The sequence below is a fragment of the Balaenoptera musculus genome, chromosome 2 (assembly GCF_009873245.2).
Source record: "Balaenoptera musculus isolate JJ_BM4_2016_0621 chromosome 2, mBalMus1.pri.v3, whole genome shotgun sequence".
NCBI classification, from domain to species: Eukaryota; Metazoa; Chordata; class Mammalia; order Artiodactyla; family Balaenopteridae; genus Balaenoptera; species Balaenoptera musculus.
In genome coordinates, this window is record NC_045786.1 from 90,383,843 (window position 1) to 90,404,467 (window position 20,625).

Genomic DNA, 20,625 nt, shown 5'->3' on the forward strand with positions numbered 1-20,625 from the left:
CAAATATTTAAAAAAAAAAAAAATTAGCCCAAAACTTGTTCTGATGAGCAGTCGGCTCTCAGCCGCTGCTGAGCCAGGCTGGTGTACTGCCCCATCTGCCTGTGCTTGCACATTGATGACAGTAAGAGATATCCCCATGCGCTCAAATGGCGTGGACCTCATCCTCTGTTCGGATATTTGACAGAGATGGTGGCTACGTAAATCCAGAGAAGCCAGGCTGCTCTTTGTGGCTAGGGTGGGCGGCTTCTGGGATGGCACCCGGTAAGGTGCCTTTTCCAGTAAGAAGCGGTCTTCTCTTAGAGGCAGTCCTCACTCCCAGGTCATTTTCCTTCCCTGCAGTGCATTTGCAAGATACCCCAATGGGGTGGTCGTGCACTATTTCTGCTCCAAAGAGGTCAACCCGGCTGACACCTGAGCCCAGCAAGCCGAAGACTGAGCAGCGGACAGCTCAGCTATCCCAGAGGCGGGGAGAGCCCCGGCCTGGGGAATCCGGGGTTGCTGCCACCACCAGGGGTCTCCCCATTTGGACACTACTGGCTACCCTGTGCCCTGGAACATCTCTGAATCAGTGAGACTTGTGTTCTGGCGTTGCCAGGCTTTTAATAGAAAAAGCAATTAGTTACACCTTATATACCATTATGTTGCAGGCAATTCCGGAGAATTTTATACCTGCTTGGACAGGAGGAGACGGGGAAGGGCACCATCCTGTCTTTGCATTCCAATCACCCGAATAAGGAAACTGTCTCAAGTGTTTGCAACCCTGGGGTTGTTTATTCCAAGTTTTCTATGCAGGACTTCACAGGAGCCCTCAGCTTGGCTGCCTGAAGTCCTGGAGTACCAGAGCTCCTCTGGCTGCAAAGGCCAAATGGCCCGTCCTCTAGGTAATGCTGGTCACTTTGTAGTCGCTGACCCTGTGTCCCCCCACCAGTCTCCCCACGCAGCTCTTTATTTTTCAGTCTCCTTCACTTTCTACTTATTTTCTTCCTTTATCTCGCCCCCCACTGCTCCACCCAGGCTTTCTCTCCTATTTTCCTGACACCGGGAATAACTAGTATTTTAACCAAGGTAAAATGAGAAGCGAGAGGAAGTCCCAGTTTCTAGGAATACATTGCTCGATTGTCAGCTGTGTTGTAAATAGAGCCTCCCTGGACTGTCTGCACTATGCCTGGAAGCTTAGGAGAGCCTCATTCTCTGTGCCTCGGGCCGAGTGTGACGGTTGCTCTAAGGGCGGGCTGCCCTGGGTATGTGACCTCTTGGCAGGTGTCCGCAGAGGCTCCTGCTCCTGGTTCACCCACCAGCCGCCCAGGGCAGGTTGGTTTAGGCTTTCTGAGCAGAGTGCTTTGTGCTCGGGGCACCTATCTCTTCCCAGCCAGTGTCATCCGCCTACCTTACACCTTGGCCTGGCCATTGTTCTCCAGCTTTGTTTTGCAGGGGTTGGAGGATGGCTCTGGGATATGGTAGGTAGGTGGATCTCTGCTGTACACAGGGAACGATGAGATCAGGAACTGACACTGACGTGATGCAGGGCGTGCTTGTGAGGTGCTCGGGGACAGCCGGGAGTCGGCCAAGCTGCTGGCGGCAGGAGTTTGTGACATAACTCACCGCCAGATCCGCTGAGCACTTGTTTGTATTCGGGGGAGACCCTGCCTCCCACGGGGCTCTAGAGCCCACAGGAGGGGTGCCTAGCCCTGCAGGCTGAGGACACAGGGACAGCGGCCCTGCATCCTGTCCTCCTGGGGATTTTGTAGATTCACCGTCTTGTTACCCCAGTGTTTCTAACAGTAATGAGGGCATGTGACAGCACCCGATACTGACACTGTTCTAGTGGCCTGTCCTTGACATGAGATCCTTTCTAAACCCCAGCACCGTGCTCTCTGGGGCCTGTGTTGTAGCCTGACTTGCTGGTGTAGATGAGGCTCCTCCCAGGCACGCTCTCTGCGGAGGGTCTGAAGGGACTGAGTGAGGGCCGTCAGCACCGTTCACAGAGGCGGGGCCCTCTGCTCACGTTTGGGAGGCCGAGCAGCGCTTCACAAGATCCATGTCCCACTGGCCACGCCCCCGCTAGGATGCAGTGCTGCCCGGGGCCCTGTTTGCAGCGGCTTGGACCGAGCTTCCTCTGGGAGCAGCCGCAGAAACAGGCCCCGCCTTGCGCGCCCTGCGCGCCCTGCCTTCCCCGCCTGCGGTGTGTGTATCTCCCTACCTGTGTGGCACACGTGTTTGAAGCAGTAGAATGAAGAATGTGTGTTTCCTTCCCTTCTGGAATACATAAACGACTCAGTTTTCCTGAACTCCGTTCTCCTTCCCTGGACTCTCTGCCCTCCGTGGAGGTGTGGAGAAGGCTGGAGGTGAAAGCTCTGTAGTGAGGACAACGAAGATCTCTCATAATAAACATCATGAAGTAAGAAACCAAGCCTGTCTGGGTCTCTTTTTCCCCCTTTCCTGTGGGATTTGATGAAAATAACGATGAGACGTTAATAATCGAGAAGACTAATCCAATTAGTGACTGAGAAAAAAAGTCAGTATAACACTGCTGTCTTGATGTGTGCCGTCCAGTACAGCTAGTGTGTAGCTGATATTGACAGCACAGATACAGAACATTTCCAGCATCACAAAGTGCTAATAGACACTGCAACTCTAGCTGATCCAAACTACTTGCCCTTCGCTTCACATATTAGGGCCTCGTGCCTCTTCCTGCTGCTCATGATGACTGGGACAGGCAGGAAAGGTGTTGAATTGGTGGGATTAAGGGACCTAGGGATTTTTTTTTTTTTTTTAATGTGATGATCCATCTATTTATTTATTTATTTATTTTTGGCTGTGTTGGGTCTTCGTTTCTGTGCGAGGGCTTTTTCTAGTTACGGCAAGTGGGGGCCACTCTTCATCGTGGTGCGCTGGCCTCTCACTATCGCGGCCTCTGTTTTTGCGGAGCACAAGCTCCAGACGCGCAGGCTCAGTAATTGTGGCTCACGGGCCTAGTTGCTCCGTGGCATGTGGGATCTTCCCAGACCAGGGCTCGAACCCGTGTGCCCTGCATTGGCAGGCAGACTCTAAACCACTGCGCCTCCAGGGAAGCCCAACCTAGGGATGTTTGAGAAGTGGAGAAGTGTTGGTCCACTTTGGCCAGCTCCAAAAAGGCAATCTGGTCCTTCTGTGTCCCTCTCCGGAGCCATCTCTGGCCATCCTGAGTTTTCTCTGGGGATGAAAAAACGTCTGGGACTAAGAGGTATGACTTTCTTGAGGCATGGGGCCGATGACTTCCAGTAGAGAGTAGGATACAGCCCAGAAAGCACTCTAATCAGTCAGGGGCCCTGGCTCTGCCCCCAGCTAGCTCCGTGCCCCTCCCTCAGGCTCCCCTGCTGTGGCTCCGTGGGCCTCCACATTGTGCATACAGGTCACTAAGAGGGTGGAACTCTGGCATTTCTGAGATCCCAGCCCAGGTCTTGGCCTCATGCTCCAAATTAAGCAGAAACAGGCCCTCTCCCTTGGGACCTGGCCAACAGCAGTTCTGGGAATTTCTGGTCTGAACTTGCCTGCAGAATTCATTTCAGAGTTGAATCACCTCATTTTGGAATGTCATCTTTTCAGTCTCCCAACTCGGGCACTGGGGAGGAGAATGGAGATGACTGGGTCTTGGTTGAGGAAAAGAAATGTATCTCCCAACAGCTCACTGCCCTAGAGATCCTTTCTTCCAGAAACTGTGCCTGTCTTGGCCACCTAGGCGGCTGCGGTCTGCAGAAAAGGGAGCACCACACACCATCTGCAGCCTAAGGCTCACGATGGTCAAAGGGGACCCTCTAAAGCCTTTATCTCTGGTAGCTTAAGGACAGGCAGGCCGGTTTTTACCTGCCCTTATCGATACCACCTGACCATATCCCTACTTCTGTTCCTGGACCATCCAGGTATTTCCACGGATTCAGGAAGGGATCCTGATTAGAAGCCACAGCGGGGAGTCACGAGTCTGAATTTCTTCAGGATACGGTTGGGCCCTCCTCACCTTTGGACCAGGGCCTAGCGCAGTGTCTGGCACACAGCAGCCTCTCAGTGTTTGGGGAACAAATGAGAGAGGCCCTGAGGGATTAGAAACACCTTTGAGTCCAGATGAAACACTGTGGGGAACCAGAGATTTCCATGTTTCTGCTTAAGAGCTGTGGGGAAGGTGGGACTTGAAAGGTGTTAGTTTGAGTCTCTTCTGATAGCTGGGGGAACCTAGGCCCCTGATGCAGCACTTCCTGGCTCTGCTGTTCCCTGGACCACCTGTGTCTGCATCATCTAAAAGGCTTGTTGGAAGCACGAACACCTGGGTTCTAGCCACACCCTCTAAATCAAATCGTCTGGGGAGTAAGGCTCAGGCATCTCTTTTCCATAAGCAGCCCCATGATAACCAGGGGCTAGGTTTGGGAACCAGAGTGCCAGTTCCTCAGCCTCTTTGAGAGGGTCTAAAGTCCCTCCTGCTAGAGGACACGGGGCTCCAGTCACTTCCTGGAGCTCGTCAAACCCCACCTCCAGCCCCAGCTGTGAGTCCTCAGCAGAGCAGCCTGCTCCACCCTCCCCACTCCAGCTACCTGTCAGACCTGAGCCAGCAGCCAGGGCAGCCAGAGGAGCGCAGGCAGGGCTTCCTGCCGGGAGCCGGGCTGCCGGGCCATGCTCTGGGCGCTCTGGCCCAGGTGGCTGACAGGCCAGGCGCTGCCCCTCGTGGGTGCAGTGTTGCTGCAGAAGAGACAGAAGAGGGAACCTCAGCGGAGGCGGTGGCGGGTAAAGTACCTGATCTCCCCTGGGGGTGTGGACAGGAGGAGTCCTGGGCGCACAGCACCCTGTGGAGACTGGGGTCAGCCCTGGGAATGCATTTTGATCTGGGCCAGGACCGATTTGCTCCAGATTACCTGGTAGAGCTTAGAGAGCTTGGCCAAATAATAATAATCTTGAAGTTAATCACCCCCGGTTAGGAAATGGAAGCCATGTGACAATTGCAGCTGATTGGCTTTTGCCCAGTAGGCCGTAGCCTGGCTGTAGAATGGGGGTTGGGGGTTGAGGGAGTGGGGGGAATGAGGCACTCGCTGGGATCTGGAGGAGATAGTCTCACTCCCAGGAAGCTGCCGTCTACTGTTATCTCTCCTGAGCCCAAGCTGCCATCTCCTTAGCGACTCCTCAGACCAGTACCAGCTGGGTGACTCTTGGTTTCCCTTTACCTGCCCGCTCCCTCTTGGGCCATCTTCCAGCCTTCGTCAGGAGCTAGTGGGTGGGGTCCATCACAGTTTTCTCTTTTTTTTTTTTTAAAACCTGGTCATTTAAATTTATTAATTAATTTGTTTATTTTTGGCTGTGTTGGGTCTTCGTTTCTGTGCGAGGGCTTTCTCCAGTTGCGGAAAGCGGGGGCCACTCTTCATCGCGGTGCGCGGGCCTCTCACTATTGCGGCCTCTCTTGTTGCGGAGCACAGGCTCCAGACGCGCAGGCTCAGTAGTTGTGGCTCACGGGCCTAGTTGCTCCGCGGCATGTGGGATCTTCCCAGACCAGGGCTCGAACCCGTGTCCCCTGCATTAGCAGGCGGACTCTCAACCACTGCACCACCAAGGAAGCCCCACAGTTTTCTCTTTTGATACTTAATCTTCTTAAGCACATCACTCCAGCTCTCACTTTGACTCTCAAGCTACAGCCCCAGCCCTGTAGTCAGGGGGGCTGCACCTTCGTGGTGCATAATAAACATAATTAGTAAAAATGGCTACATGTATTAAGCACTTATGCCAGGCAGTTTGTATGACTTCTCATTTAAAACTCGCTACAACCCTGTGAGATTATCATCATACCCCCCACTTTAGAGACGGAGAAACTAAAGCACAGGGAAATCAAGTCTCTTGCCCAAGGCCATTTAGCTAGTCCACAGTGCAGCTTAGATTTCATCCCAGCCTGAATGATTCCAAGGTCAGGTTCATCACCAACACACTCAGCTCCCAGCGCTTGCTCTGTCGAGGCCTCCTGGGTCCCTGGCACAGTGCCGTCAGTGACCCTGGGCCAGGTTGCCGCTCTGCGATGGGACAGGGGAAGCCCTAGGTGGGCACCGCGGCAGGGAGGTCAGGCCTCACACCCGGCTTCCTGGAACTGAGTCCCCGGAGTTCTGTCCTTTCAGCGGGAGACACACCCATACTATGACCTCCAGGTGAAGGTGCTGAGGGCCAAAAATATCCGGGGCACAGACCTGTGTGAGTGACCCCCAATTTCATGCTTTCTCCCTTCCTTCCCTGGGGCCTCCCCAGAGCTCAGCAGGGGCTGGCCTGAAGCGTGCATGTGTATTTAGAGTGGAGCGGATGGAGGGCTCTCTGGTGAGGGAGCCCGGGCCACAGCCCGGGGCAGGCTGCGGGAGTTGGAGGGGAAGGCAGTGTGCAGACCACCACCTCCTCCCTGAGGCTGGCTCGTGGAGGTTGCCAGCCTGGGTGAGCGTGTGAGGCCTGCTGCTGCCACAAGTTACCGTCTGCTCTCTAGGGGTTTCCACGCCAGTGCTCACACGGGGCGGGAGCTTGTTTCCTGAATCAGGCCCTTTCTGGGAATTACTCAATGGTCTGCGCTGTCACATGACGTTTTGAATTGGCTGCAGCAGGATTTCCATTCAGTTGAATAGGAGGTGTAACTGGTGGAGATGGAGTCAAGGACATGGGCTCTCCCGCATCTCCCCACCCCACCCTGCTATGCGGGCAGCCTCCTCTCTCTCCTCTGCCCCTTCCCATCCAGCCCCAGTCTCCTCCGGGCAACCTTTCCAGACATAAGAGCTAGAGGCTGAGGAACCCTCCCCATCCCGCCTACAGTGTCCAAAGCCGACTGCTACGTGCAGCTGTGCCTGCACACAGCGTCCCCCAGCCCCGCCCAGACAAGGGTGGTAGCCAACTGCCGGGACCCCGAATGGAACGAAACCTTCCACTACCGGCTCCACGGCGCCGTGAAGGTGACCATCGGCGAGGGGCTGGGGCTGCGGAGGGAGGGGGCTCCTCCCAGGTGCCTGCCCTCCGCCCTGCCTCAGGCCAACCCTGCCTCCTGCCCTGCCCCCAGAACGTCCTGGAACTCACCCTCTATGACAAGGACGTCCTGGACAATGACCAGCTCTCCCAGCTGCTGTTTGACCTGAGGAGCCTCAAGCCCCACCAACCGCACAGACACACCTTCTCACTCAGCCACCAGGTGAGCGGTTCCGCCTGCGCCAGCAACGAGCCCAGTCCCGGGAGAAGAGGCCCCGGCACAGGGGGCTCCCGATCAGCACAGGCCCAGCCTCCAAGACAGACCCTCCTCCACCCTGCAGCAATGACCCCACAGAGCTTTCCCACGAGCACTCCTTCCCTGAGGGAAGCCAACACGTGGGCTCCTTGAAGGCAGGGGCTTTGTGTGTCTCAGTCACTGCTGAATCCTCAGTGTCTAGAAGAGCGCCTGTCCACAGCCTTGAACAGATGGAGCTCCTCGTGGCGGTGTCGCTACCCTGTCCTGTGCCCACGAGCAGCCACAACATCAGTCTGGCCTTCTAGTCGCTGGAGCTGAGTAGAACCGGGGGTGGGAGGGGAAGGTCCTGAGGCTCTGGGACCTCTTTGAAAACTGGTGCTCCCTTGCTCCCTCCATGTAGGATTCACAAGAGCTGCAGGTGGAATTTGTTTTGGAGGACAGGTGAGTCCAGGTGGAGCCTGTACCCTCCCATTTACTCGGAGACCCACCCAAAGCTCCCAGCTGTCAGTCACCAGGTCCTGCGTTGGCCTGGCCTGAGAGGGGAGGTCCTGGCCTTGATGCCCACCCCTAACGCCAAACCTGCCGTGCTCCCAGGCTCTTCCAGCTGCTTTGGTTACATTATTATAGTAATAGCCATCTTGAGGGATTCAGGCGTCCCATGAGCCCCTCATCCTTTGTAGCCAGGTGCCGGCGTCTGAAGTCATCACCAATGGGGTCCTGGTGGTGAGTAAGGGTGGCCAGCTTAGGGCTGCCCAGGGCTGGGGGGCGGGGGATTGGGGAGTCCACGACTGAGCCCATCATGCCCACTTGCCTGAAGGACACTCAACCCCTCCTCAGAGGGGAGATGTGCTGTGGAGGCACCTCCAGGGACAAGGGGGTCCCTTGCCTCCCACCTGATGGAATGGCCCAGAAGCCAGGCTTTCCACCTGTGCACAGCACACTGCTCACCTGGCTTCTGAGTCTGCCAAGGATCCACCGTCAGGGCCCCTCATCTCCTCCCCCTTTCCCACCAGGGACCACTTCCTCTGAGTCCTGGGAGGGGGGCTGTGACAGAAGACCCCTGCTCGTAAGGCACAGGCCCTGGGAAGGATGTTAGCTCGACCCTGCCCCAGATACCCTTCCCTCCCTCCATCCTGGTTCAGGCCCTGTGCAGGGCCCTGTGGACTGTCTGGCTCCCACAGGCCTCTGCTTTCCTCAGGCTCAGCCCTGTCTGAGAATCCAGGGCACCCTCAGTGGAGATGGGACAGCCCCACATCAAGAGTATGGTGAGTCTGGTCAGTGGCCTTGGGTCTTGCCTTCTCTCCTGGGGGATTGGGGGCTGCTGGTTTCAAGAAGATGGGTCTGGGGCAGGAAGTTCTTAATTTTTCACTGCTGAAAGCTGACCAAGGATGACATGGATTGCCTCCAGAAGCAGTAAATTTCTGTCCCTGGAAGTATTCCAGGCACAGAGGCTGTATCGGTTCAACTACTGCTGTACAAAAGACACCCACAAAATCTCACTGGCAGACACATCTGGTGGTCAGCTGGGGCATGGCTGATCTAGGCTGGGCTTGGCGGAGTGACCTGGCTCTGCTCCCATGTCCCTCATCCACCTCCTGTGACCAGCGGACAAGCCTGGGCATGTTCTTAAGACATTGGCAGAGGTGCAAGAGCGCATGGCCAGATGAGCAAGTGCTTTTCGAGCCTTTGGTCACATCACAGCCCTCACTAACATTTTGTTAGCCAAAACAAGCACAAGGCTGACTCTAAGTTGGAGGGCAAGAAATATAGCCAGCCTCTTTAGTGAGAGGAACCAAGGCCACATGGCAAACAGTGAGAACTCCAGAAGTGAAGAACTGGGGCCATTGCAGACTGCCACTGGGGACAGCCACTCGGGAGGGGTTCCAGCTTTGGGAGGGGAGCGGAGGCTGCGTGACAGCTAAGGTCCTCTCCGACGCTGGGAGTCTGAGCCAACGGGCTGAGTCGTGCCCAGGTAACATGGCGCACTTGCTGTGAGTCAGGCACTGGCCTAAGCATTTTACAGTGTTTTATCTTTTAATCCTCATAACAGCCTCGTAACGTAGGTACCCTCATTATCCTCCTTTAATTCATGAGACCGAGGCTCAAAGAAGAAACTTTGTTAAGGTCACACAGCCAGTAAGCGGTAGAGCCAGGTCCAGGCCCAGGTCTGTGACACCCGGGGCCCGTCTGCTCTCCCCGCCACAGCTTCTGTTGTTTCTGACTGTGAACAGCCCTTATCAATCTCAGTCTGTAAACCATGATGTGAGAGAAAGATCACTTTCCTTATTTTCTCTAATTCCCTCCCACCCCTGGTCATGTCAAGTCCCCAGGTCTCATTTAGTGCTAAGGAGGGCACGTAGGGAGAGGGATTCCATTTGGACGTCAGTTCCTGAGGCGTTAGGGGCTCTTTCGTGGGTCTGTCTGGGGTCCCCTCTTCCCGGGTGTCATGTGTAGCCATTTCTCTCTGGGGTCTTGCCTGCTCTCCAGAAAGCTGCAGGAACAGGGCAGGCCCCGCTGCTCCTGGGCCCACAGGCCTCTCTCTGCCTCCCCCCAGCTGGCCTCACCTAGCCGGCGCTGGCTCTCCTCCGCTTCCCCAAGCCTACCCTCTCTGTGCCACGAACCCACTTCTTCCTTTTACATCCCCTGCAAACCCTCTATGTTCTCCCAAGGGCTTATGCTTTGGAAACAACGTGCAGCCTGTTTGCTTTCTCTCTGGCCACAAACCTCCCCCAGGGCAATGAGCACGGGGCTTGAATGGAGCAAGAGAGGGGGAACTACCAGTTGAAAACTGGTAATTAATGTAATAATATACGATTGTTATAATATGGTAATTATGGAATTATATTTTATATACTTTATATAATAATCTCAAAATCCTCAGCCCTATAAGCTCCGGACAGGGGCCCTTCCCTGAGCGCTGTGTGTGCCGTCGCCATCCCAGGCTCCCAGTTCTGACCAGAGCAGGTTATAGGACCCCGAGTGTCCTTCACGATGTCTGTAGGGCCCATTGCCAGAGAGTGAGCAGGGCGATGAGCTGGCACTTCCAAGGGGAAGGAAAGGGGAGCTGCTGCTCGGCTTGCCACCGTCACGGGCCACACACACCCCACTCTCACCCCCACACCTGGCACTCACCTAGGCCCTCTGCTCCCAGGCTCCAGGCAGATTCGGCTGGCAGTGCCCGGGGCCCACGAGAAGCCCCAGCTCTTGCCCCTGCAGCCTCCCCTGCAGGCAGACCTCCCCGCCACGTTTACCTTTCACGCGAACCCAGTGCTCAGCTCCAGGCTGGAGGTGGAGCTGAGAGAGAAGCTCACGGTCCTGCAGGTGAGTGACGGAGCCTGGGAAGGGGCAGACGACAGAATCCATCCGGCCTGGACGAGGCCCCTTTCCCTGGGTGTTTTCTTCTCTGCAGAACGACCCAAGTGCTGAGCTGGAGGTCCAGACCAGCAAGCTGGGCCAGGGGGACATCCTGCTCTCCTCTCTGGCCCTCGGTCAGGAGCAGCAGCATGTCGTGGCCCTGGGGGAGGTAAGGCTCTGTCTGGGTGCCTGAGGGGCCCCTGCCTGCTCTGTGACCCCCACAAAAGGTCTGGGGGAGGGGGCCCGCGAGGGGGTCAAGATCAGGCCAGTCATGGTGTCCACACCTGGGCCGTAATTACCAGAGCAACCGGGGCTGCAAATGCGAGTCCCACTCAGTGCGCTCAGGGATGGGCTGCTGTCTCTTCCAGGGCCAGGAGGTGGCTATGAGTGTGAAGGCAGAAGTGAGGTGAGCGGTGCGGAGACTCTTCTGCCTACGGCTCGGCGGGCGTTGGGGGTGACTGGGTCCCGTGGGATCTTTCTGGGAGGTTCCACGGAGTGTGCATCTGTCTGCTCCCGTGAAAATGGGTTTGGCCGGAGGCTCTCCTCCACTGAACAGTCACCCAGTACCCCACCCCCACCCCCTCTGAGGCAGCTCTGGGGACCTGGACCTGCGTCTTGGCTTTGACCTCTGTGACGGGGAACAGGAGTTTCTGGATAAGAGGAAGCACGTCGTGTCCAAGGCCCTCCAGCAGGTGCTGGGATTGAGCCAGGCTCCCGACAGTAACCAGGTATGGAATGGAGGAGCCAGACACCAGAGCTGCTGGGACCAAATCCAACCTCTTCCTTGAGAGGACTGTGTGTCTAAGAGGTGACAGGAAGCGTTGAGGAAGTGTGGGGACCAGAGGAAGAAGGGGGCAGGCCCGTGTGCCTGAGATGATGGGCACACTCGGGAGAGTCAGGACCCCATATGAACGAGGGCTGAACGGCCCCAGCCAAGGGGGGTGTATTAGTCTGCTCAGGCTGCCATAACAGAACGCCACAGACTGGGTGGCTCAAACAACAGACACTTATTTTCTCACGTGGAGGCTGGAAGTTCAAGATCAAGGTGCCATCAGGGTTGGTATCTGACGAGACCTCTTCCTGACTTGTAGACGGCCACCTTCTTGTTGTGTCCTCACACGAACTTTCCTCTGTGCACATGCAGGGGTTTGTGGGAATCTCTCTCTCTCTTCCTCTTCTTACAAGGACACCAGTCCTATGGGACTAAGGCCCCACCCTTATGACCCCACATAACCTATATTACCTCCGTATAGGCCCTTTCTCCAAAGAGAGTCACATGGGGGCTTCCACATATGAATTTGGGGAGGACACAATTCAGTCCATAACAGGACAAAGGGATTGGGAAGTGGAGGCAGGAGGAAAGGCAGTGCTGAGGGGGAGACCTGTGGTAAATCAGGAAAAGGCTGGTGGCTTCCTTCTGGCTGCAAATGTACAAGGAGACCTAGCCTGTGCCCAGTGCTGACAAGCTGAGCAAGCCTACTGCTCATCTGGTAATGCCTGCTCTGTGCCCCATCTCCGCTCTGTGGGTGGAGGGTAGAGAGGGCACAGACCTGCCTTCAGGGAGCTCTGTCTCCTCCAGAGCTCTGGAGGGACAGTGACCTTGCGGGGCAGTGGCCAGGGAGCATTTTTTTCAGGACAGGGGAAGAAAGGAAGCACAGGGAAAGGGACCGGAAGTCTGGGGTGGAATGAACCAAACCTTCGTAGAAAAGCTGAGCAGCCCAAAAGCTTCTAGTCTGATCCCACCAGGCACCTCTGATCCTGAAGAGACATCTGGGGACCTCCCATGTCTGGGGCAGGTCAGGCTGCCTGCTGGTCTTTGTCACTTCAGTTCTGTGGTTCTCAGCTGGGAGCAATCTCATCCCCCCACCCACCTAGGGGACATTTGTCACTGTCTAGAGACATTGCCACAACTAGGGGAGGGGAGAGGGATGCTACAGGCATCTGCCGGGTGAAGGCCAGGAATGCTGCCAAACGTCCTATAACACACAGGACAGTTCCTCACAGTAAAGAATTATCTGGTCCAAAATTACCAACAGTGCCAAGGTTGAGAAACCCTGCTTTAGCTGTTTTGAGTGAATCCAATATACCTCCCAGGTACATACTTTCCTGATATAATGTTAAGAGCCATCTCTGAGGTTATACTGCTTCAGTCTGACAGCCTATTACTTACTGATGGTATGATTGTGGGCACATTATCTAACCTTCCTGTGCCTCAGTTTCCTCACCTGTAAAGTGGGGATGCCATTGGGTTTCTTTGAAGATTGAAAGAGATAATACAAGTTGGGCTCTTAGACCAATATCTGATATGCTAAGCAATAATATATGAACAATAGTGGGGGTAGATGTTATCATGATTATTATTGTGCCCAGGTGCCTGTGGTGGCTGTGCTGGCTTCGGGAGGTGGAACCCGAGCCATGTCTTCACTCTACGGCAGCCTGGCCGGGCTACAGGAGCTCGGCGTCCTGGACACTGTGACCTATCTGAGCGGAGTCTCTGGGTCCACCTGGTAAGTGAGGTAGGGGCAGGGCAAAAAAAAGGAGAGCCCTGAAGAGGCAGAGGTATGACCTGGTGATCTGGTGGGGAGGGGCGGGGATCCAAAGAGGGCAGGAAGGGACTGAGTGCCCAGGGCCCTCTGAGTGGGTGGTGCAGGCCAGTGGGTGCAAGGGATGGGGGAGGAGGGGTGACTCAGAGACACCTGTATCCCTGTCTCCCCTTACTGTGCTCCCACGCTCCTAATTCCCTCCATGTCCAGGTGCATCTCCACACTCTACAAGGACCCAGCCTGGTCCCAGGTGGCCTTGCAGGGCCCTATTGAGCGTGCCCAGGCTCGGGTCTGCAGCAGTAAGATGGGGGCAATGTCCATGGAACGCCTGCAGTACTATGCCCAGGAACTGGGGATCCGGGAAAGCAGTGGCCACAGCGCTTCCCTCATCGACCTCTGGGGGCTTCTCGTTGAATATTTCTTATACCAGGAGGTAAGAGAAGAGCAGGTAATAGATGAACGTGGCTCCTGTCCACCCTGCCCCACCAGCACTTAGTTCTGCCTTACTCACTAGGCTAAGATCTGAGCTTTGCAAAGCTATCCTTTAGGTCTGAGCTCCCTGGGGGCAAGGGGTGGGATCTCTGGGTGGCCTGACACGCTTCATCTCACCTTGGCTCTAACCCCTGGGAGGGAGAGGCTGGTCTGCTGTTCTCAGGTCTGTCTGCATATTAGAATCACCCGTACAGCTTTCCAAAAACACCATGCCTAAGTCTCACTTCCAGAGATACTGGTTTTGGTTGGTGAGGGGTCGAGCCCTAGCTCAAGTGTGCTTTGAAAGTGTCCCAAATGATTCTAATCTCCTGCTGAGGCAGAATGCCACTCCAGCCTGATGGCCAAGCAGGCATGATGCACGCCACCTGGTGGCTTCTCCTAGAACTGCAGGCCCAGCATGCATCGGGAGATGAGGTTAGAGCTGAGCAAGGTTCTCAGCCCTGGGGGCCTGCGGGGCCTGGCCCACTGGTGTGTGGCTATCTGTTATGAATGTGATGTCTAAGAAAAGAATACATGTTTTCTAGTGATTCACTTTTTCAAAGAAAGTAGATTTGATTTTCAGTTATTCCTTTAAAAATGTCACTTGACTCCCTTGAGTTCTGATAGGCTTTCTTGAATGGGAAGGAAGGGGGGAAGGTGTTCCCAAAGCCCCTGGAATTGCACGAACCCCATGTGGCCTCACCTCTGCTGCAGCCCAAAGCCTGTCCCTTAGAGAGCTGTCTCTAGAGCCCTGGCCTTAGCAACCAAAGTCTCATGGGCACGCCACACCTGCAGGGTGCCGAGCCTCAGGCCATGGGGATGGGGAAAGGGAACTCCCCAAAGGCCAAGTGGACTCCCTTCTTTCCTGACCAGGAAAATCCTGCCAAGCTGTCTGACCAGCAGGAGGCGGTCAGCCAGGGCCAGAACCCTTACCCCATCTACGCCAGTGTCAACGTCCGCGGCAACATCAGTGGGGAAGACTTTGCAGGTGCCCGGGTGTGGGGACCTAGGAAGCAGGTGGGAGCAATGGTCGGTGTGAGGATGTAGAGGCCAGGGCTGTCAGGGTGGGAGCCTTGGAGCACAGTGGGCTTGCTGCCTCCTGCTCAGGCGCAAGGACTCGGGGGAAGCGTGGGGTCCTGGTGGGAAGCCCCTGGTGACATTCCCTTCTCTTTGCACCCCCAGAGTGGTGCGAGTTCACCCCCCACGAGGTCGGCTTACCCAAGTATGGCGCTTATGTTCCCACTGAGCTCTTTAGCTCAGAGTTCTTCATGGGGCGACTGCTGCAGCTCCGCCCCGAGCCCCGGATTTGCTACCTGCAGGGTGAGTCTAGGCCGGAGGGCTGGGGACATGGGGACAGGGCAGGCGCCGGGCCCTGAGTTGGTCGTGCCGGTGGAGGACTTGTGAGGGCCGGGGGCTTTGCCTTTCTCCTTAGGTATATGGGGCAGCGCCTTTGCAGCCAGCCTGGATGAGGTCTTCCTGAAGACCGCCGGCTCGGGCCTCGGCTTCCTCCAGAGGTGCAGAAGCAGTGTAAACATCACAGGTGAGGGCAGAGAGCCTGCTCCCCCAAACCTCCCCCCGCTCCCCGCCAGCCCCCACAATACCTCCTTCCAGCAACAGTACCCTGGCAGAGGCATGAGGAAAGAGGGAGGGGTAGTGAAGGACTTGGATGTCCTATTCGGTTCAGAGAAATATTGAGAAAATGACTTCTAGCTTAGGGTCTCTGGATGCCCAGAGGTCTACAGAGAGGCTAAGGGGTGGGGAGCCCATGTCAGAAAACCTAGTGGGAGTTGTGAGTGCTCCGTGATAAACCTGTGCCTTTAATTCTCCTCTTGGGCTCCCATTAGATCAACTCAGCCCAGGGCCACTGGGTATCTGGTTGACCCCCCACCTCAGAGCTCCCCTTCAGTCCGCTCCTTAAATGACCCATGAGCTCCCTGCTGTGTAGAATACCTTTCCCACTTTTCTTCCCTGGGTAACTTTTGCTCAGTTCTTAAAGTTCAGCACAGACATCATTTTGTCAGGGGGCGTCTCTGTTCCAGTCCATCCCTCCAGGCTGATCGAGGGTCTGACCACCAAGGTTCCCTAGAACCTTAGGCACATCCCATGTTGTCCTTACCTCGGGACACTGTCACCATTTATTACCTCTTTAGATTCTCCCCTAAGTAGGCGGTGAGCCCTGGAGGGCCAGGGTCAGGCCCTGTTCACCTCTGCATCCCCGTGCCCAGCACAGTGGCCGCCACAGCACGTGGTAACTGTTCAGTGGGTGTTTAATGGGTGAAATTCTGATTGGAAGTTGCATATGCAACTTTAAGGGTAGGTGATGTTGTTTAATACATGCAATGTCAACTTTCAACTTTTTTAATATGTGCATGTCAACTTTCAAAACATGGGGAACATGAAAGAAAAAGTCATTTAAAAGGGGTTCGGGGAAGCAGTGGTCAGAGACCCGGGAGGCGGGGTGGGGAAGGAGGAGAGACATGGGGAGGAGACAGAGGGGCTCCCCTGAGATGTGAGGACCGCTGGACAAAGGAGGGCTTCTCACGGTATTTCACTGTCCCACCCCCACCTAGACGACTGCCAGAAGCTCCAGCTGCACGACCCAGAGAGGCTGCAAACCAGGCTCTTCACCCTCCAAGGGCCCTTCTCCCAGGCTGTGCTGGGCATATTCACCTACCGCTTTACCTCAGCCCAGAACTCGAACTTCACCAAGGGCCTCTGCCTGCACAAGGACTATGTGTCTGACAGGGAGTTTTTGGCCTGGAAAGGTGGGTGCTGCTCTGGGCGGGGTCCCGCCTGTTGCCTGCGCCTCTGGCTCCCTGGGGCCAGCGCTGCTTTTTGACCTGGGGGCTGGGGGGGCGGGGCTCCTGCTGCCCAGGGGCTAGTGGGGGAAGGACTGTGATGATCGTGCTGGAAGGCAGGCCGGGGGCTGCGGTGGGAGACCCCGTGGCTGTAGGGAGAGGAGAGCCCTCAACAGAGGGGCATTCCCAGTGCAAAGAGAAGAGGGCTGCTGGAGAGAGCAAGCATTTGTCTCTGTGCAGATTCGCACCCGGATGCCTTCCCCAACCAGCTCACTCCCATGCGGGACTGTCTGTACCTGGTGGACGGAGGCTTTGCCATCAACTCTCCGTTCCCGCTGAGCCTGCAGCCGCAGAGAGCCGTGGACCTCATTCTGTCCTTCGACTACTCCCTGGACGCCCCTTTTGAGGTACGGTGCGGGGTTGGGGGTCCTTGCTAAGGCAGACTGGCTGGGTGTTCGGGGATCGCCCTTCGAGAAGGGCCTGGGTGCTGAGCTGTGGGCAGGCACCTTGTGAACACCGCTAGCAGCATTGGTCTCCCCAGCTGGAAGAGGAGGATTGCTGAGGTGATGGGGGAGCGTGGGATTCAGGAGAGGAGGCCAAAGGGAGTCCTCAGGAGCCTTTATCCCGGTGAAGAGAAGACCCCTGTTCTGGACCCTGCTGTTCCTGATAGGATTCCTTGCTCCTATCTGGGCCTGGGTTCAGGTTTGCTGTCCCTTTGTTACTATGGTAACAACAGAGCCATCAGGGTCCCTCCAGGGAGTCTCTATCAGCGGCTCCCTCAAGGCTTGTGGGGTGACGGACAGGTTGCACACCCGGATGCGGGTTCTCTTCTTGCTGCCTGTAGTCACTCGGCTACTGGGAGACAGGGCTGGCGTTGAAGCCTGGGCCAGCGTGAGTCCAGGGCGCCTCAGGCAGGGCCGGAAGTTCACAGGGCTGGGTGTCTGCCCAGGTCTTACAGATGACAGGGAAGTACTGCCTGGACCGAGGCATCTCCTTCCCCAGCACTGAGGTGCCCCCTGAGGACTTGAAGGACCCCCGTGAATGCTACCTGTTTGCCAAGGCCGAGGACCTGCGCTCACCCATCGTGCTGCACTTCCCCCTGGTCAACCGTACCTTCCGCACACACCTGGCCCCAGGTGAGGGGAAGGCCTGGGTCTGGCGCATGGAGCCCCGGGGTGATGATGGGGTGCTGGACCCAGGACAGTGTACCTCCTGGAGGCCCCCAGCTGGCCACTGCTTCCTGGACTCAGCATGCACACTGGCCCGGCTCCTGCCAGTGGGCGAGAGAGCTGAGATGTGGCCCCAAGCAGAGCCCACAGACCAGCCAGATGCTCTAGGGAAGGGGCACTTCTGGACTGGCAGCTCCTAGCCACAGAGTGCCCTAGCCCGGCCTCTCTCCCCGTCCCGCTGCAGGTGTGGAACGACAAACGGATGAGGAGAAAGCCTGTGGGGACTTTGTCATCAGTGGGCCAGACACCCCCTATGGCATGATGAACTTCACCTACGAGCCCCAGGAGTTTGAGCGGCTGGTGGCCCTGTGTCGATACAACGTTCTGAACAACGTGGAGACTGTGCGGCAGGCCCTCCGGCTGGCTCTGGACCAGCGACAGGCTAGGGACAGGGCTGGAGGCTGACCCGGGCTGGAATCGGGGGACTGGGACAGAGGAGGGACTGTGGGCTCCGGACCAGGGCCTGGTAGAGGGAGGGGTGGTGGACCCTGTGGGATGATATCCCCTCTTGGCTGGGCTCCAGCTGGTGGGTCCCCCTGCTAATTACTCATCTTCGCTCTTTAAACTTGGGTCACATTCTCTTATCAGGGGTACAGCTGCCACCTCGTGCAAATAGTCTCACCCTTCCCAGAAGCTAAATGGGTGTGTCTAGAGGGCGTATCCATTGATCAGGGGCAGAGTGAACGTGAACCTGCATGTGTGTACGTGTTCCTAGTGGGGACCTGTCAGCTGCCAGGGATGGGCAGAGGTAGAGGAAGCCTGGCTGGGAACTCAGAGGCCCGGGTTCCTGCCTTTTTCACAGATGCACCCCCGCGATCTGGGGGATCTGTTTATCATTTCTTCTGACCCACCCGGGACCTTCCAAATATCTGGAGCCTCTCCAGCATGGGCAGATTTTAGGTGTGTGGAAAGGAGATCCACCCTGACTGGGCTTAGCGTGGAGGTCTTCAGGCCCTCTCCCTCTGGCTAGGGCCTCTGCGGCCTCTTCTCACCCACACCCCACCCAGCGCTGAGCCTCCTGGGGCCCTTCAGTGGCCCGGCTGCCATATTCACTACTCACTCGACACTCCCCTCTGCCAGGAGTGCTCTCTTTGGCTACAGCCCCTCCCTCAATCTCTCTCTCTGTCTCTCTCTGTCTCTCTCTCTCTCTCTCACACACACACACACACACACAAACACACACACACACACACACACGCATGCTCTCCAGGGCCAAAGTCACAATTCCTCTTCTAATCAGGGAACTTATGTGACAAAGCCTCACCCATCCTGACTCTGGGAAGAAGGCCCTAGTTCTGGCTCCCAGCTGGGAGGAAGGTGTCTAGATCCTAGCCTGTGCCCCCAGCCTGGCCTGGGACCCCAGGCCTCCAGCTGGACATGAACCGGGGGGGCTGAGGGAGCTGGGCCTCAAAAGAGCCAGTGCTTTTTGCTGGCATGGGGTCGGGGTAGCTTGGTTCTCTCATGCCTGCTCACTGGGGACAATTGCTCTTGAGATAGGCTAACTGGCTAGCTGGTGTTTACACATCTTTTATGACTCTTTATCCTTTGACCTGCTGTCTTCCTTTTGGGTTTATCTTTCTTTTTGTTGGAGTGCAAAATTGAATAGTTCTATAGTGGAGGATCTGTGGAATGTAAACCTTCTGAGTCCTGATATGTCTGGAATTGTCCTTTCTTGCCCTGACTTATAATAGTCTGGATTAGGGTAGAATTCTTGGTTCAGGCTTACATCTACTCAGATTTTAATGCCTCTTTGCATTGCATATTGCCAATGGGCAGCCTGATGTCAGCTGAATTCTCATCCTATTGTAGGTAATTTATCTTTACCTAATTTTTAGTGTTTTCTCTTTGTCTTCGATTTTCAAAAGTTTCACTATGATTTTTCTAAAGTGGGAACTTAAAAAAAATCAGTGACCTCTTTCGATTTCGAGATTCATGTCTTTTTGAAGCGCTAAGAAATTATCTACCAATTGTATCAAAACACTACTCTTCTTCATTCTCTCTTTCTGGATTCCTATTAAATGGATATTGAAATGTATGAATCGATCCTCTGTATCCCTAAACTTTCCTTTTACACATTCTGTTTTTTTCATTTGTGCTGCATTCTGGGGATTTTCTTTGCATGATTTTTTTGTTCACAAATATATATTCCACCTGTGTCCAGCCTGCTTCTCTATCCATCTTTTGGGGGTTTTTGTTTAACTTTTGACTGTCACGTTTCCCTGTTTAAGTTCCCTAATAGGATCTTCCAAAACTACTTGTTTTCATTGCATGGAAATGCTTCACCACTTCCCTCAGATGGTGTTAATATGTGCATTTCATGATATTTTCCTGATTGTTACGTGAACAGTTTCCTTGGGGTAGGTTCTTTGTTGCCTCTCCTTCATGGGCTTTGCCTTCTTTATATATTTGGTAATTCTTGATTGTCATCTCATGTCTGAGAGGGTTGTGTACAAGCTCTGGGCTGTGACGGCTCCTGGTCAGGTCACTGGCCATGCAATGGCTTGGTGACCTTCAGGTGGCAGTGTGGGACTTGGGGAGGAGGCCGAAGGGATGCAGTTCCAGAGAACTTCAGAGCCTTGAAGTGATGTTATGAATTTATTAATCTATATTTATATCTGATGGGTTTGGTGCTGCGGGGAGTAAGTAAAATATTACAAAGGAGAATTCCAGTTTCAAGATGAAAGACAGAGGACAGGCTGAGATCACTTCCCAGCATTTAAAATTAAGTAACGGGCTTCCCTGGTGGCGCAGTGGTTGAGAATCTGCCTGCCAATGCAGGGCGCACGGGTTCGAGCCCTGGTCTGGGAGGATCCCACATGCCGCGGAGCAACTAGGCCCGTGAGCCACAATTACTGAGCCTGCGCGTCTGGAGCCTGTGCTCCTCAAGAAGAGAGGCCGCGATAGTGAGAGGCCCGCGCACCGCGATGAGGAGTGGCCCCCGCTTGCCGCAACTAGAGAAAGCCCATGCACAGCAACGAAGACCCAACACAGCCATAAATAAATAAATAAAATAAAATAAATAAAAATTAAAA

The 20,625-nt window shown here is 55.4% G+C and overlaps 2 protein-coding genes across 3 annotated transcripts in view; both read left to right on the plus strand.

Moving 5' to 3' along the window:
* The window catches only part of VPS39 (VPS39 subunit of HOPS complex), a 56,186-nt gene extending 53,776 nt beyond the window's left edge, over window positions 1–2,410 (plus strand). Inside the window, exon 25 of the mRNA XM_036845141.1 lies at window positions 340–2,410. Coding sequence (XP_036701036.1) covers window positions 340–415 — 76 coding nt within the window. The 3' untranslated portion in view covers window positions 416–2,410. The remainder of the gene's footprint in view (window positions 1–339) is intronic.
* A 2,149-nt stretch (window positions 2,411–4,559) lies between these two features.
* PLA2G4F (phospholipase A2 group IVF) lies at window positions 4,560–19,628 on the plus strand. Of its 2 annotated transcripts, none has more exons than XM_036845143.1 (20): window positions 4,560–4,752; window positions 6,123–6,195; window positions 6,796–6,932; window positions 7,037–7,165; window positions 7,599–7,639; window positions 7,879–7,921; window positions 8,397–8,463; window positions 10,350–10,519; window positions 10,608–10,721; window positions 10,921–10,958; window positions 11,145–11,280; window positions 12,923–13,059; window positions 13,306–13,528; window positions 14,440–14,554; window positions 14,749–14,886; window positions 14,999–15,106; window positions 16,137–16,331; window positions 16,605–16,771; window positions 17,323–17,500; window positions 17,778–19,628. In XM_036845143.1, exons 1-20 carry the CDS (start codon window positions 4,642–4,644, stop codon window positions 17,996–17,998), a joined length of 2,541 nt encoding a protein of 846 aa, XP_036701038.1. In that variant the 5' UTR covers window positions 4,560–4,641; the 3' UTR covers window positions 17,999–19,628. The 2 variants fall into 2 exon arrangements, with proteins under 2 accessions (XP_036701038.1, XP_036701037.1); XM_036845142.1 differs by having other exon boundaries at window positions 4,642–4,752; window positions 17,314–17,500.
* The last annotated feature ends 997 nt before the right edge of the window (window positions 19,629–20,625 follow it).